At 38.8% G+C, this 15,694-nt stretch overlaps 1 protein-coding gene and 1 long non-coding RNA gene across 2 annotated transcripts; one reads left to right on the top strand and one right to left on the bottom strand.

The window, feature by feature from the left end:
- Positions 1–3,879: 3,879 nt before the first annotated feature.
- LOC140241228 (uncharacterized) lies at positions 3,880–7,749 on the bottom strand. The gene is made up of 5 exons (XR_011902063.1): positions 7,650–7,749; positions 6,191–6,459; positions 5,574–5,717; positions 4,705–4,796; positions 3,880–4,067 (listed from the first exon to the last, which is right to left on the bottom strand). It is a non-coding gene; the product is annotated as an uncharacterized lncRNA (long non-coding RNA).
- A 5,314-nt stretch (positions 7,750–13,063) lies between these two features.
- LOC140241245 (transmembrane protein 203-like) lies at positions 13,064–13,602 on the top strand. Its single transcript, XM_072320997.1, has one exon. The coding sequence runs from the start codon at positions 13,075–13,077 to the stop codon at positions 13,477–13,479; it is 405 nt and encodes a 134-aa protein (XP_072177098.1). The 5' UTR covers positions 13,064–13,074; the 3' UTR covers positions 13,480–13,602.
- The last annotated feature ends 2,092 nt before the right edge of the window (positions 13,603–15,694 follow it).

Here is a 15,694-nt window from a genome sequence, read left to right as displayed (position 1 = left end):
AAAAAAGACGGAAATGTTTTTGGTGGGATGTTCACTCCTTTCTCATTCTAAATTCACTCCTGACGTATTTCACTCTTTTGTCAGTCGTTTTTCACTCCTTTCTCACTCTCAATTCACTCCTATTGTATTCACTCTTCTTTAACTCCGGAGGTTTTTCACTCCTTTTTCACTCTTTTTTTCAATCCTTTTTCAATCTTTTTTCAATCCTAAACGGAATTACACTCTACATGAGCACACATCTCTATCACCATTGATCACAGCACTCAGTGCACTAGTTATTCAAACCTGGAAGAAAAAGTGACAATATGGTGATGAATTTGGGAATAATCTAGGTGGTCTGGACTCATTTTTGGAATAATGAATACCAATCAAACTAATACAAACAAAAACAGCAAGCTACTTTCATAATATAGATATTTGTTGATATTAATGCATGTATTTAGAAGCCAACGATCCACCACTGGTAGCCCAGTGCATTGCCAACTTTGTGTTCCAGTTTTGAAAGTAATTCCTATCCGAGCTGGATCAATACATGAAACTGAATAAATATAAGCTAGTAATCCAATTGATTGTTGTTTCATTCTTTCTTACTAATTTATTCTTTCTTTAAGTAGCATTGAGGGGGATATGAGAAGATAATGTACTAAATGCTACGCATGTTATGGGTTTTTTTTTTAATGAGCTGATTCTCTATACAGTGCACTCCCGTTATAACGAACACGGTTATAACGAAATTCCGGTTACAGCGAAATAAAATTTAGGGCCGCAACATTATCAACTCTATGTATTTTTATTGTCTATTCATTCGGTTATAACGAAATTTCGTTATAACGAAAGAAAACTGCCGGTCCCGAGGACTTCGCTATAACGGGAGTCCACTGTATTAAATAAATGTGTGATGTCCACTGGATCACCTGAAATCAAAAAAAAAAAAAAGGAATATACCTCTTGAAATATCTAAACTTCAACTGCAGAGCAGTACACCATTACAAACAGTCTTCATGTGCTGAGTATCTGGTTTTCCATGAATTATGTGGCCAATAATAATTATACATATTTTTATCATTTAAGAACAACTGTCACCATAATCATCACAAGGTCCCTGTAAATAGGCTATTCTAGCTGTCATTCCCAAAGCTCTACAAATGAAGAGTTTGTTTGCAAAAACTGCTAAGTCCATATGTGCCAAATGGATATATTTGCGATTAAAGGTCAAGAAAAATAAAGAGAATAATAAGGAAATGTTTGCTTCTTTTGATCATAACTTAAAAATGTACCTTTATATGTAGTGACCAATATATAATTTAAAAGGTATTATTTTGTACTTTATGACAGAGACCGTACTTCAAAATCTTCAAAAATGGACATATCGGTTTTTGCGAACAAACTCTTCAAATATTAACATCACACATTCCCCGAAAATATGCCAAATTCATAAAGTTTGTGCAAAAGTGAAAAATTTCACAAGTACTCTTCCTGAACATGTTTAATTTTTGACTACAAGTGAATATAATCATTGCATGTCCAATGATAAGCTACAAAAGACTTGCAAAGTATAGTCACCATCATCTATATTATAATACAAAAACAATTACACATGTAGTAGGAATTGTGATTGCTTCGAAAAATTGACAAAAATACAGAAATTTTCAATACTGCATGGTTAATCAAGTTTGGATCCTCTGTCATGTAACACAGTGATGCTCTACAGGTACATTGTACAAATACCTAAACATACTCGATCAGAGAAGCATGGTCTTGACTTTAAGTAGGCTTTAGGTGGGGTATTTATGTAGATGATAGAGCCAGAGGGGGGCCTCCCTGGAACCCCCAGACCTCGGCCATCAACCGTGCGATCATTACAAAATCCACACACAATTTGCCTGTGACATAATCTATAAAGCGGTAATGTTGATTTTCAACAACAAAAAAGTCACTTGGCTAAATTATGCTAATTTGAGCATGAAATCAGACCATTTGCCATAAATAAAGTTCCAAAAAGGCACATTTTTTGTTTTTTGTGTAAATATTCTTTCTAGTGTCCATAGCAAATGAAAGAGAAAAAACTGTGCCATCAAAAAATTCTGAAGTATCTATTTTTTTCTATTTACTCATGTATTTCTTTGTTTCTTACTTTTTGTTTTTCATTGCCTTTTCAATGAAATTTGTCAGCAACACGTCCAGCATGAAAATATTTGTTATTGATTACAATCAATAACCCCCAAAATAATCATGCCTTCATGAAATTGGGCATGGAATGTCAAAGGGGAGGAGGGCTCGTAGCCCCCCCCCCCCCCCTCAACCAGGCCTACTATTTATGGAAAAAGAATTGCAATCAATACAGTTGACACAACATGTATCATATCATTGATCTTCTTCACCTAAATAAGGCATCATTGTACAATATTGAACACTTGTAATCCTTTCGAATTTTGCCAGATGTAGCAAAAACTAATGCGTGCAAACTGAATTTCTTATAGAGTGATTTCATGTGACGTCATGTTGGCCACCATAATGGTGGCTTCCATAGCAAAGACGATCAATATTCATTCATGCATGCCTCTCTAACAAAGGTGTTCTTTTGCCTTAGGTTTCCCTGAAGTAAGCATTGCTGCAGCTTTTGTATGCAGTCTTGATTTCCAGTCGGTTTAGGCAATTGACTTCATTAGGTTGCGTTCACATAGAAGTATACAGTATTCGCTATTCGCTATTCGGGCACCCAGTACACCATCATCCGCACCGTCAACTCGCCATCCCATGCAGTGAGGATTTCTTCCTCCTACATCCCAGCAAATCTTATCAACAATTTCTAAACTGCATCAGAATGTCAGTCTACATGCTTATTTTTGCTAAAGGGCAAATCCAGACCAAAATTGTCATTATTTCATAAACGAGAGACGGCATACGCTGCAAGAAAATCGAACAAGCTCGATTCCCACTTTGCTATACTATTCTATGCTATTCGGTACATTCAAATAGTGTCCTCTTATGTGAACCGGTGTTAGGAAATCCTTTCGTTCGATTCAAGCTATTTGCGTGCCCTCGAAAACGAGTCCCAAATACCCAAATAGTATACTTCTATGTGAACGCAGCCTTATGGTGGGCTATTGTGACATCACTGCTAACACTCTCTATCAAAATATGATTGTCAGTTGCAGGTTATCTTAATAATTTGTTACGAGATCAAGGGAAGAATTATCCATAAGTTTGACTTGGCACATTAGTGAACTAATCTATTTAACTCCATCTACTCTAATGCCGTGGATTTATCAATGATGGGCTGCAGATGTTTCGTGGAAAAAGAAGTTGAACCAATTGAGCTTCTACCCACAAGTTTTTCAAAGTACAGTACATCAATTACATAAAGGTGAAAATGTACAAAATAACTCGTGGTCCCGTAACCCTAGGGATCAATGATTCCCATCAATTTTGTTTTATTTTTTTTAAAGATTTTTCCCCCTACTCCAAAGAAGATGGATGCAATAAACTTGAGCACATGCATATTGTACTGCATCAATGCTAATCAAAGTGGTGACAAAGGTATGTGGTAACTTAATCACAACATGGAGACATGATCTTCACCCCAAGAGCATGGATGACAATTGAAAGATTCTGCTATTTAGCTGCTATTTGTAGCATCCCCCCCAAAAAAAAAAACAAAAACAAAACAATTACACATTCTATGCAACAAACTCTTTTCATTGGCGAGCCCTGTTCTACTTTTAATGTTGAAGTGCTGCAGTACATCCTGGTAACAGCTTCATGCTAAACTACCGCTGAGCCTGATGAGGCTGACTCTTCAACAAGAATGTAAGTTCCAACGTCAGCGGAGCATATGATGTATGTCAAAAGAGGAGAAAGCAAGGGTATTTAGACCTATACACCGATGGTAGCTGTCTCTTCTCATTGGGCTTCTAATCTAACGTTGGAATGGTGCTCGGTCAGGGGCTTGGTGGGAGCTGCAACTACTCTCTCTCTCTGCCTGAGGTGATGTGTGGTGTCATAGCTCCTCAAGGTCTTCAAACAATACTCAATGAATCCATGATCCTTGCCATACAGGTATACTCCTGAAATATAAGAATACATTGTAAGTCAAAGCTTTTTCTTGAGTCTCAACAAATTTGACTTTGGCACAGAGTTGACTATAACTGATGAAGATCTGATAGCAGTAGAAATACATGTACCTGTAGTGGCATTCTTATGGAAGAAAATGAGAATAGGTTTATTATAAATGAACGGCACAACTGGCATGTTGGAACTTAAGTTACATTACGTTACGTTGAAGTTAACGTTCATCGAACCTAAGTCATGGAATCAGGCCAATCTGCACACAACTTTATTAGACATCTATGAGAAGGTACATCACAATCCCCACATTGCCTGTATATTTGCACAATGAGTTAATTAAGAAATAGATGCAATTTCCCTGTAAAGGCCATTTTTTTTTTTTTTTTTTTTTTTGGGGGGGGGGGAGGTCATGCCCATAATCTGAAAAAACTTTGGGTCCTTGCCCCCTAACTAAACAAGGATGATCAACTCCTCGTTTGGTTGCTTAATTCTGTCCACTAGCTCTTGAGAAAAGTTGAAAATGTTGAAGTTTTTGCAAGCTAGATGAATAAGATACCATGTATGTCACTTAATCTTTCTGCTAAAGAGGGCTAAAAAAAAGTTGTAGATCACATAAACTTACAAATATAAACTTACATGTCCTTTTGCACCTTGTGTGGTGTCTCACAAAGTGGGGTACTGCATCGCAACTGCCTTGGTTACAACATCCTTTGCTCACGACTTGGTATCTGAATTTAAAAAGAAAGCAAGAAAAATGTTAATCATATTCTACGACGCAAACATCAAAAATTTGGCCCTCATTTTAATCTTTTAAGGGGCTGAACTATTTTTATGTTTTTTTTTTCTTGGCATTAATTTCTATTGCTATTCAGTACCACTGTTTCAAGTACATTTATTGCTACTTGAGCCAGATATCAGTTAATACATATGAAAATTTCATGCAGATAGGTTAAGTGTGAATGTGCACAGTTAGTAGAAAAATTTATACAAGATGTGATTATCCATTGAACTTCATGGCACATCAACTCCCACTTTTTTATTAATCATTGTGATGATTAAATCATAAGCATTAGGACTATTATCAAATCAATATACATGTGGCCCGATGGGGCTACCACGAAAATAGGTCAGCGTGGAGTCTTGTACGTACACTCTGTTTATATGTTTCATACAAGTATACCAGTCTTTATTTTTAAATCTATAACCATCACTTCATTAACAATGTTATACTTACCGGTTTCTTCTACTTTCTTTCCCCCCCCCCCTTTTTTTTTTTGGTGGGGGGGGGGGGGCAAATTTTAGTCTGCTTTTCTCTATACTTGAGAAGACAAAAAAAAAAACACACAACAACAACAAATGAACAGGCAAATTACATGGTTATATATTGGACGGAAATGTATATTGCAGCACATGACATGACAATGGGAAACTGGTATTCCAGACCAATTTTCAAATTATAATGATAATATATGAATAATAATAATATTTTAAATAATTGAACTTACGCTGTACAGTTTTCTGCTTCCATTTTCAACAACAAATATGCTGCAATGATCTGGATGTGCAGATGTCTCCTCGGAACAGTCAGAACTCCTTCCCTCTGCTTGGAAGTATCTCTTCCCCCTTGAAGTGATGTGTGTGTTGAATTCCTGGGCAAATAAGTAAAATTTAATGGTTTTATGAATAATACAAATGGTATGAGGATAGTAGGTTCCTCCAGTTTACATTATAAACTTGAAGAGCAAAATCATTTAACATACATATTTGACATTTATAAGCAACAGCTCTACTTACACAACTCAAGACTGACCATAACATGGTTTTCATTTCTGTCGATACGACAAGTACACGGTACACATGTTTCTTAAATACAAGTACTAACCTGTCAAGACATTCATTGTAAGAGGGAAGGACAGCTCCAAAACTGCTCCATGAAGTACCGTATCTTGAAAATCATTTCTTCAAACAAAATAAAACCAACCAAGCATTCAGTCTCTTGATGTACAGTGTACATGTAGCCTCTTATGTAATTACTAAGACTCTAGAATGTAAAATAAATGTAAATCAATTTCAAAGTAGTCTCCCTTCATTAATCATTGTGGAAAACAACAGAATAGCTTACAGCAGGGTTAATGCAATGGAAGTCCATATCTCAGAGGCTCCTTCGCTGATGTTGGCCCGGTGTTTCCAGCATTCGTCAACCCTGAATTCAATGGCTAGTCGTTGTATGACCACATCTGGTACTTTGCAATCTGGTGATCTGCACCCTCTTCGTGTGACAGAGACTGTACAGCTATCAATATCTGTCTTTGTTCTCCAAATGATGACCCCTACACCGAGTTCCTTTAAATCACCATCACTCCCGAAGAGCTGTCATGTCTACGTCCTTATCTGGAGGAAAGTATGAAAACACAAGGTTCAGAAATGGATTTAGAACTCATTTCCACAAGACAATATGCAGTTGTTTTGTCCACACAAATACTACGTGAGCACCAATACAAAAGCTAGTACCAGTAGGCCTAATTACTTTTTTAGCTACATCAGCATATTTAATGTTAGAATTAAAGACCCAAAGATGATCTCTGCCAAATTTCAATACCTAAGGTCACCTGTAACTTTCATAAAAAACAATGTTGAAAATAGTAGGCCCTACCAGTCATCGTCTGCTACAAGGGGGATCGATCTCCATGATGTGTGAGCACGCTGATCTTCAGCTAACGTTTTTAGAAGTGTGATCGTCACAGTGGACCAACAGTCAACACTTAACACGAACAGTACACGCATCATACTTAATTCTTACCTAGTACAGTAGTAGATGATCACGACACATGACGTGGGAGCTAGTGTACGTGGTATTCTCCAGCTGTTTGGATGCTCAAAATCAAATGTAGCGGCAATAAAAGTCCTTTTTACTACATACAGTGTATATAATGAACAATAATCATAAATCACCAAATTTCACCATTCTTTATTACCGTACTGATCGAGATCACCATCTCATCTGGCAACACAGACCAGTGTCAGTGATTCGGTTGTCAACTCAACAATAGCAATGTAGAGTATGTGTCTGGCGCTAGGCGCTTCTAATGTATTGCTTTAATTAGCACAGCTTAGTAACAGTTAGGACCCTATAGTATAAGTTCGATCTCAACACTCGACCACAGTAATCTCTGTGTGATGATATGCTTACGAATGTCAATTCAATGACTAACGACCAACGTTTCATTCATCACTCATTTTTTTTTTTTTTTTTTTTTTTTGAATACTGGTACTCGTAGTTCAAGCCCTAGATCCCAACGTGTACAATTAAAGTGTTGTCTCAGAAGACTCAACGTATTATTAGATCCCAACACCTAGCGTGTACCATCAGCTGAGTTTCGGCCTCGGATTCTAGCTGTTGGTAAGGTGTTCTATGGTATGACCAGCCCCATAGCTAACTGTGTACAAACCATTGTACATTAATTGTTCGAAGGAGCGCCAGTACGGGCCCGGGGTTATTCGTATAGAACCCTGGCCTAAAGGTAACTTACTTATGGTCTTTTACGGAGAGGTATAACTAGATCGATCTATGGTTTGCTTACCTTCAAAAATGTGAATAATATCTCCGCCCCACTCAATTTGAAGACAGACATTTTCTCCCGTCCATCACGACATCCAGGCTCAGATTCTCACGATTGCACTTACACGCACGTAAATCTGTGATCCTATGCATAATACACGCACAGTTAGCACACAGCACACAATTGCACACAGTCCACGCACAGGCGACGCGTCGCTCTTCAGGTAAACCTGCCCGCGCCCAAGCCAGGGGAAATTGCGGCTGGTGATTGGCTTAGAGTAAACACATGACAGGGGAATTCTCAATTTCTATTGGCCTAGCCAAATGCGTTTAATTATGTATTCACTCAAAATTCACTCGGCTTAATTTTCACTCGGAATTCACTCGGCGAATGGGTTTCACACAAATTTCACTCGTTACAAGAGTGAAATTCACTCGACAACTAGTGAAAGTCACTCTTAATTGAGTGAAATTTTATTCACTCCTTCCGAGGAGTGAATTATTCACTCGAAATTTTTTAGAGAGTATAATGAGAAAAGATCATGCTTTCATTTGCATAATAGTAACACATCGGCAAAATTATTACTTTGCGACATGCTGTTTTTGGCGGGTTTACCATCTTTATGAATGCATCACTTCCGAAAGAATCATAACTGGATGTTCAAATTCTCGGCAGTTCTAGTTAACAATGTACTATAACGATAACTATTACCCGAAACTTATGACAATCGGTCGTTGCTTTATTTTTTCTTTTATAAAACTATTGCGACAAGTATTTCACTAAATTGTACATATTTAGTGGTTTTGAACCTTCTGTAAACTCTGTAGGCCTATATTTGTAAAGTTATTTCATTTGTATGCCTTTGACGGGAAATAAAACCAAACCAAGCCAAACCAACGCGGGAGCTAAAAAATCAATTAGAAATTACACTTACAGCGATTGTGGCACGTTGAACGCGTGCGTGGGCCTTGGATGGGAGGATTGTGTCCGTCTTTCTTTGTCTGTCTGTATATGTCTGCCTGCCTGCCTGGTCCGTCTGAATACTCACTATAATAGATACCACTGTGGTTATTCCACAGAACTAGAAGAGTTCTGTGGGTTATTCTCGTGTAGTTCTCTGACTTCATTCAGACTGCCAGAGGCATAGATCTACAATTAATGTATGTTCTAAATCATTTGTACGGCTGATTCTTAGCTCTTGGGCTCCGTTGAAAAAAAAAAATGAAATTAAACATAGACTCTACTAGTACTAAGTAAAAACTCAAATAACACCACGGTACCTCGGGTAGCTCACAGCCGGCCCAGTCGCTAGCGTTTTATAGCATCAGCCAATCACAACCGACTCTTCTTGAGTACCCAGAGAGCTGGGCCTAACGTTATCTATTTGTATTTTATTTTATGACTTATGTTTGATCTTAATTTTTTTATGCAACAGGGCCTTGGTTACTTTTAACATTCAGTTTGAACCAGGGGGGTTGGAACCTAACATGGTTAGATTTCTAAATAGACACAACGTTAAACGGCTAACTTGCAGAGTGTGTGCCGGCCACATCCCGCGATCGCTCGCGCGAAGCTTGAAGTGAGTTATTTTGTTTTGAGCGATGACATGACAGTCGACCGATTTGGTTTAGATTTGCGTGAAATATTGGAAATAAGCTTTTGAGTAGAAATATCCTGCGATTTTGGTGAAATTTGTGTCTGCAAAATTCGATTTTTACAATGCATATTGTAGGGCATTACTGTTCACCATTGAGGCTTTTACGGTACAACACGTGTACTACTGCCTACTACCTTGTAACTAATTAATTGTGAAGGAGGTGTTTTAACAGGACTTACCTCTGAAAATATTTCGTCCCCTTGAGCGATAATCGGTTGGTCACAGGGGCTTGGCATTGTGTTACTTATACCTCATACGACGCGCAGCCTATCGTTAAAAGTTCCTGGTCCTATTTGACCACAACGCATCGCCATCGGTAGAACGGTCAAAGTACTAGTAACGTTAGATGTCTACAAGGTCGCGCCGGTGCACTACAACACAACAGAGCGGGTATTCTGCATGCTTTTTCGCTGCTTGCCGCGCCTCGAGGCCTCCCGGTATCGATTGATTCTATTCCTCTCAATATTGATCAGCGATAAGTTTTAAAGAGTATAGAAGCTAGCTTCTATACTCATTGTTCTAGATGACTGTGTAGGCCGACTCAATTTTCCATGAGGAGTACTGTAACCCCCCCCCCCCCCCATGGGTCACTATTTCACAGTCCTCGAGAGAGTTACATTGTGGGGTATATTCAATGCAAGTATAGAGTAGAGGCTTCCTTTCTTCTTCTTCCGTCCTTGTCTTTTTTTTTTTTTTCCCCTGTGGCTTTGAAACACTCATTATCAATCATTATCATTTTTGAACCGTCAGGCCCCTGGAAAACCAGGGATGCTGGGGGTGTTTACACCCCTGACTTTTGAGAAGGGTTATGGGGAAAGAGGCTAGGCCTGGCATAGGCCCTACTGCACCCGACCGTGAAAACTCGGGATTATAGGCCTACCATAACGTGCATAATCTATTATGTTGCCAGAGTTGGATAATTATGCATTATTAGCATTATTATTGCAATTGATTCATGTTTTCCATTTTTCGAATCTTTCCCCGTGTCTATGGGAAGCCGGAATGTTTAAAGCCTAAAATTATGTCGTATTCCCACTATCACTCCCATGTCAAAATTGCTATTAGAGCAACTGCTATATATAGTGTGCAGCATTAATCTCTTGGTTGCTTGTTCTCATTTTTATCACACACATACAAATAATATATGTGAGAAGTTGTTTATATACATCCTTACTTTTGGTCTTTAATTGTACCCGTGCTCCTCATCCTGTTCCCCACACTAGGCATTTGTTGGGACCTACACTCAACAAGCTTTGCTTTTTAGTAGGTTCCATCGTATTTCTCTTTGCATCCTTCACTTTGATTGAAAATGACACATCGACCGCTATGTATTATGTTTGTATTCCTATTTCTTTATGTATGTATCCAAGCTGGACATTCTGTACTTGTATTATATTTTGTTATATCATGTTATTTCCATCGAGAAATACGAAAATAAAATTGAAATTTGAAAATCTGAAATTATGCCAGGCATAATTTGACTGTTTGGTTTTTGTTTTTGTTTTTTTGTTTTTTGGGTTTTTTTTTAGTATGATTCTAGCATTAATCGCTACAGAAAGGAAATTACCAGGCGTTTTGTGAGTTTGTGAGCTGGTTTTTGGACGAAATTGACAATAAAAAGTCGTGAAGACGTGCTTTTTGTTCTGGCGATTGAGCGCCACGATTTAGTTGGGAGCATAGAATTTGAGGATTTTTTTTTTTTTTGTTATTATTATCATTGCTTGTCATCTAATCGGGCACCACAAATTGTACATTTAAAAAAAATGGGAGGATGATTGGGCACCACAATGCGAATGGGCACCACAATGCGATTGGGAACCATATGCGATTTGGCACCACAATTCAATTTGATTTGTTTTTTAGTATTTTTTTTTTGTTTTTAGTTTAGTTTTGTTTTTGTTTTTGTTTTGCTTGTCAGCTGATGAGGCACCACATCTGGTTGCCATAATGTGGCATAATTTCATGGCAATTTAGCATATTTTTGGCCGCTTCAAGCATAAAGTTTTTTCGCTGGTCACACTGGTGCATTAGAATGCCTACGTGCAATGATTAGTCAACCATGATGTAATGGTGTGTGTTGATCGATCTGTGTCACTGTCATAGGCCTAACTAGTTAGGTTATGATGTGATGTGTTTGTGTGTGTGACAGTATGTGTGTGTGTGTGTGTGTGTGTGTGAATATTAACTTTACACATGAAGAGTTTCATCGGAAAACGTGTATATCCATTATGGTCCATCAAAGTAAGGCACCTGAAATTCAAAGAAAATAATAGGAAAATCCATGTCTTTACAATAATGAATAAATGGAGAAGTGAAACAGTGATGTCCTAGTTTTACCCAAGCAACGACAGAAATTCAAAATGGCGGCTGACATCACAATTGTGCACTTTTTTGCAAAATCTTTTAATCCAATTCACTGTCTCAGAACTCATTCATAAGGTCTATATACAGTGTGCTACGTGCCTGTTAAAGCAATTTAACTATGTATAACCCGTTGAGGACGGACTGATTTCGCTACAATATGCACGCATTTCCCGTAGACACCTGACTCGTCCTCAACGGGTTGCAGATTCAGAAAGCACTTCGCATTAATGCAAAAAAAAAAAGAAAGATATATATATATATATATATATATATATATATATATATATATATACAGATAGATAGATATATATATATATAATATATATATATATATATATATATATATATATATATATATATATATATGTATATATTCAAAAAATACAAAAAAGTGTAAAAAAAAAATCAAAATTAAACTTCCCAGCAGGCAGGGCCTGAGTGTCCCACTTCTCCCGCGTCCCAGTTCACCCCACGCTCCCGTAAGTTGTTATTTTCGCGAGGGTTTAATTTTCGCGAATTTCACGAATCATAGTTGGATCGCGAATTTAAGAACACGCGAAAATGTTCTCATGCGCTTTGTTCCCAGCAGTAATGTAAATGTCGGCGTCGATTCCCGAAAACATCTCGCGAAAATGTCTATGACATCGTCATTCGCGAAAAATATCTGTACGCGAAAATAACAGCGTATACAGTACATTGTACTAGTACACTGTACCTAGTGCACTCACAATGAGGGAATATGAATTTGGGGGAACCATGAATTTTTGTCCAAAGCTATTGGCACCTTCCGGGTTAAAAAAAAAAAAAAAAAATGTAACTCGTTGAAACAAGCTGCAATCAAGATAAATAAGCAAAGAGTAGCTTTAGTGCTGAATTTGCACTTTTTGCTATACACCAAATCGCATACTCATGTACTCATTGGTAGGGTAGGCACCATAGTTCTGTGGGGTCGTGCGGGTCTGTAGGCCAGTGCTGTAGGCCCATGAAAATCTCTTTGGCCCATGCCAAGCTGGTAAATTTTGATCTGGGTATATCCAGGTCACATGAGGGCGCTTTTTGACTACGGCCTACGGCACGGCCAGACTACGGCACTCGATCGCTCGCAAACCGATGATCACATGCACAGTACATATCCAATATGTAGTCATGTAAATGTACAAAAGTGTACATGCGTGCATAAGATGGCGCCCCATACACCGCAGTTCACGTACATCATCATCAAAGATCACGTCTGATCCTGCACGAAGGATACGGAAGTCATCACCACATCATTTTTGTAAATTTACTGTTTGTGACAGTAGTATTACACAGATGGAATGAGTGCATGACGAATCCGAAAAGTATCGCCTGTACTTGGAGGAAACTGGTTTCTTCGTTACGAATCTTCTCTGCACACTGGAGGTGATACAGCAGGATACAACGACCATGCTCTTCACCCTGAACGAAGCCAGACTCTGGCTTGGAATGACCGTGTTCGAGATGTGGGTGCATGCCGTGAGTCTCCTGATCTTCTCCGTCCTACTGCCGCTGAAGGTTGAAGCTATCATCACGGCTTCGTGGTGGGTCGTGTTCCTTCCCCTCTTCGCTGCAACGGGCCTGAACGCTTACTTTTCCATCATCGTGTTCATCAGACTGTATGTGGACGATCTCTACCGCCTTGGGATCATGCGAATCCTGTGGAGTGGACTGATTTTGGCTTTGATATTCGTCTTCGAATTGTTGCTGTGCAAGCGGTTAGAAAATGAAACTGAAGTGTCGGCGAGCCTGGTTATGTCACCGCTGTTTGTCATGATTCACGTCCTCTTCATACGAGCCTGCCAGGTTTCATGACAAACATGAGTCAACTTATGATGGACTTCGATATATACTTCTAATACATGTAATCTGTGATGTGGTCCAACATACATGGCAACAATGGTCAAATACTACTATTAATACTAGACTCTAGTCGTAGTCCTCCATCACTCGAGACAGGATTAGAAGTCTGTTGTTGTTTTGTGCTCGATCTACGCTGGTGCCGTTGTGAGCATGGGCAGCACTTTGGATCGTAGACTCTGGCTGAACTGTAGTGTAAATGAGGACTCATTTTGGTAATAGTAGACCTAGAGGACTAGTCAGAGATTATAAATACAAAAGTTGTGTCGTGACCCAACTGCAAGGAGTGGAAAGGAGATGACCTATGCTCTGTTCAGAAACAAAGTGCAATTGGCTGGCCAATGTAGGTAGCTAGTATGGTTGGACCTACTACACATCGACTGCCTAATCTTTATTTGCTTGATAAGAATATTTAACACTGAAATTCACGTAAAAACTTGACCTACGTGATTTAGAAAACCAGCACTATCAAATGCCATTGTTCCCTTTTCGATTCGAAGTTTCAGTGACAGTGCAAAAATATCGCTGTCGAATTTGCGTGGCCTCGTTTCAACTCCCAGCGGTAACATTTACGATTCATGGAAAATATTCATTCGAAATTCTGTCCTTGATTAAAACCATTAATGAACGGTGAATTTTCGCGTTTTCCCACACATCCTCATCGACAGTCAAAGCCAATCCATTTCTATGTGCTCTGCGCGCAGTGAAGTGCGTACTTAGCGTTCTGTGCGCCAATACTACGCGGTCGGTTTAAATAAGGGCGGTCGATATGTAGTAGGGTTACCATACTACAGGGCTGCCAACACTGGAAACTAGTTGAGAGTGAGACTCCCATAGGCCAGTGCTATAATTTAGGAGTCAAAATGAGTGAGATCAATAGAAAGGCATGCAAATGAAGTTTTAGAGTGAGAAAGGACCAAAATGCGCGAGTCTCACGCTCAGTGCTTGAGAGTTGGCAGCCCTGTAGTACTAGCTAAAAAGGGTAGCCTGACCAGACGGTCTGCAAAGCACTACACATTTGTGTACAGCGACCCGGCTGTGTATAGTTAGTAAAGGGGCTGGAGAGTTATGTTGTATATTGCATGGTCACATGTGATAAATGGACAAGTACTTCATATAAAGGAATAGGTCTCTGTCATGGTCAATATGTCACAGGAGCCAAGGGAGGGTCATGAACCATGCTGTTAAACTGTTCAGGAAAATGTATACATGTAATACTGTATACGCCGAATATTTCGCGAGTTTTTATTTTCACGAATTTCGCGAGTCGGTTGCTATTCGCGAAATTGAAAACATGCGAAAATATTGACTCTGATCCCGATGTGAATGTGACATACGTGTGTACACTTCTCCCTTCTGTACAGGACTCCACAATCGCGAATTTAACCACTCGCGAAATTGTTTGGAATTTTCGATTCGCGAAAATGTAGACTCGCGAAATATATGGCATATACAGTATGTACATACAATGCAGTACATCTGACCCATTGTATGTGCATGTAATCGGTATAGCTGATTGTATACTCACAGGGGAGATGGTGCCAAAGTACCAAATGCTGAAGTTGATATTAATGCCTTGCAGCATAATAAAGCAGTGCAACCGATCACATTTGCGCTCATTTAGAACTCGACAGGAGCTACAATAAGGTGGATGGATTTCAGCAGCCTGGCATGGCATGTGCCTCTTATGAAAGACTAAATCGTAGGTCATCAAATGAGATCATTGGCATGGTGACCTCATGAAAATGTTGGCTGTGTAACTTGCAAAGAAAGGAAAGTGGTGTCACCAAAGCCTTAGAGTTATGTAAAGCTTCTAAAGTGTAGATTCATTGTGTACCAATTACAAATATTGTAAGAACAAAGCTGTAAATTGCACAGAGCTGGTCTCCAACTAGGACTTCAACCCGTTGAGGACGGACTGATTTCGCTACAACACGCATTTCCCATAGATACCTGTCCGAGTATACTCAGGACTCGTCCCCAACGGGTTAATAGAAATTGATGACAAAGGTTGTCACTTGATCATGTTCTCTGTAAAATAATACAATTTGTAGTGCTTTGATGATACAGTACAACTGATTCATGATATGAATCTCTGATTGCAATTTGTGTATGCTGTACACAAAAAATTGTTTCAATGAAATTTAGACAAATATTAATGAAAGATTTT

The sequence above is a fragment of the Diadema setosum genome, chromosome 17 (genome assembly GCF_964275005.1).
Source record: "Diadema setosum chromosome 17, eeDiaSeto1, whole genome shotgun sequence".
Lineage (NCBI taxonomy): Eukaryota > Metazoa > Echinodermata > Echinoidea > Diadematoida > Diadematidae > Diadema > Diadema setosum.
Note: the sequence above shows the minus strand (reverse complement) of the source record. Positions and strands in the feature narration are given on the sequence as shown.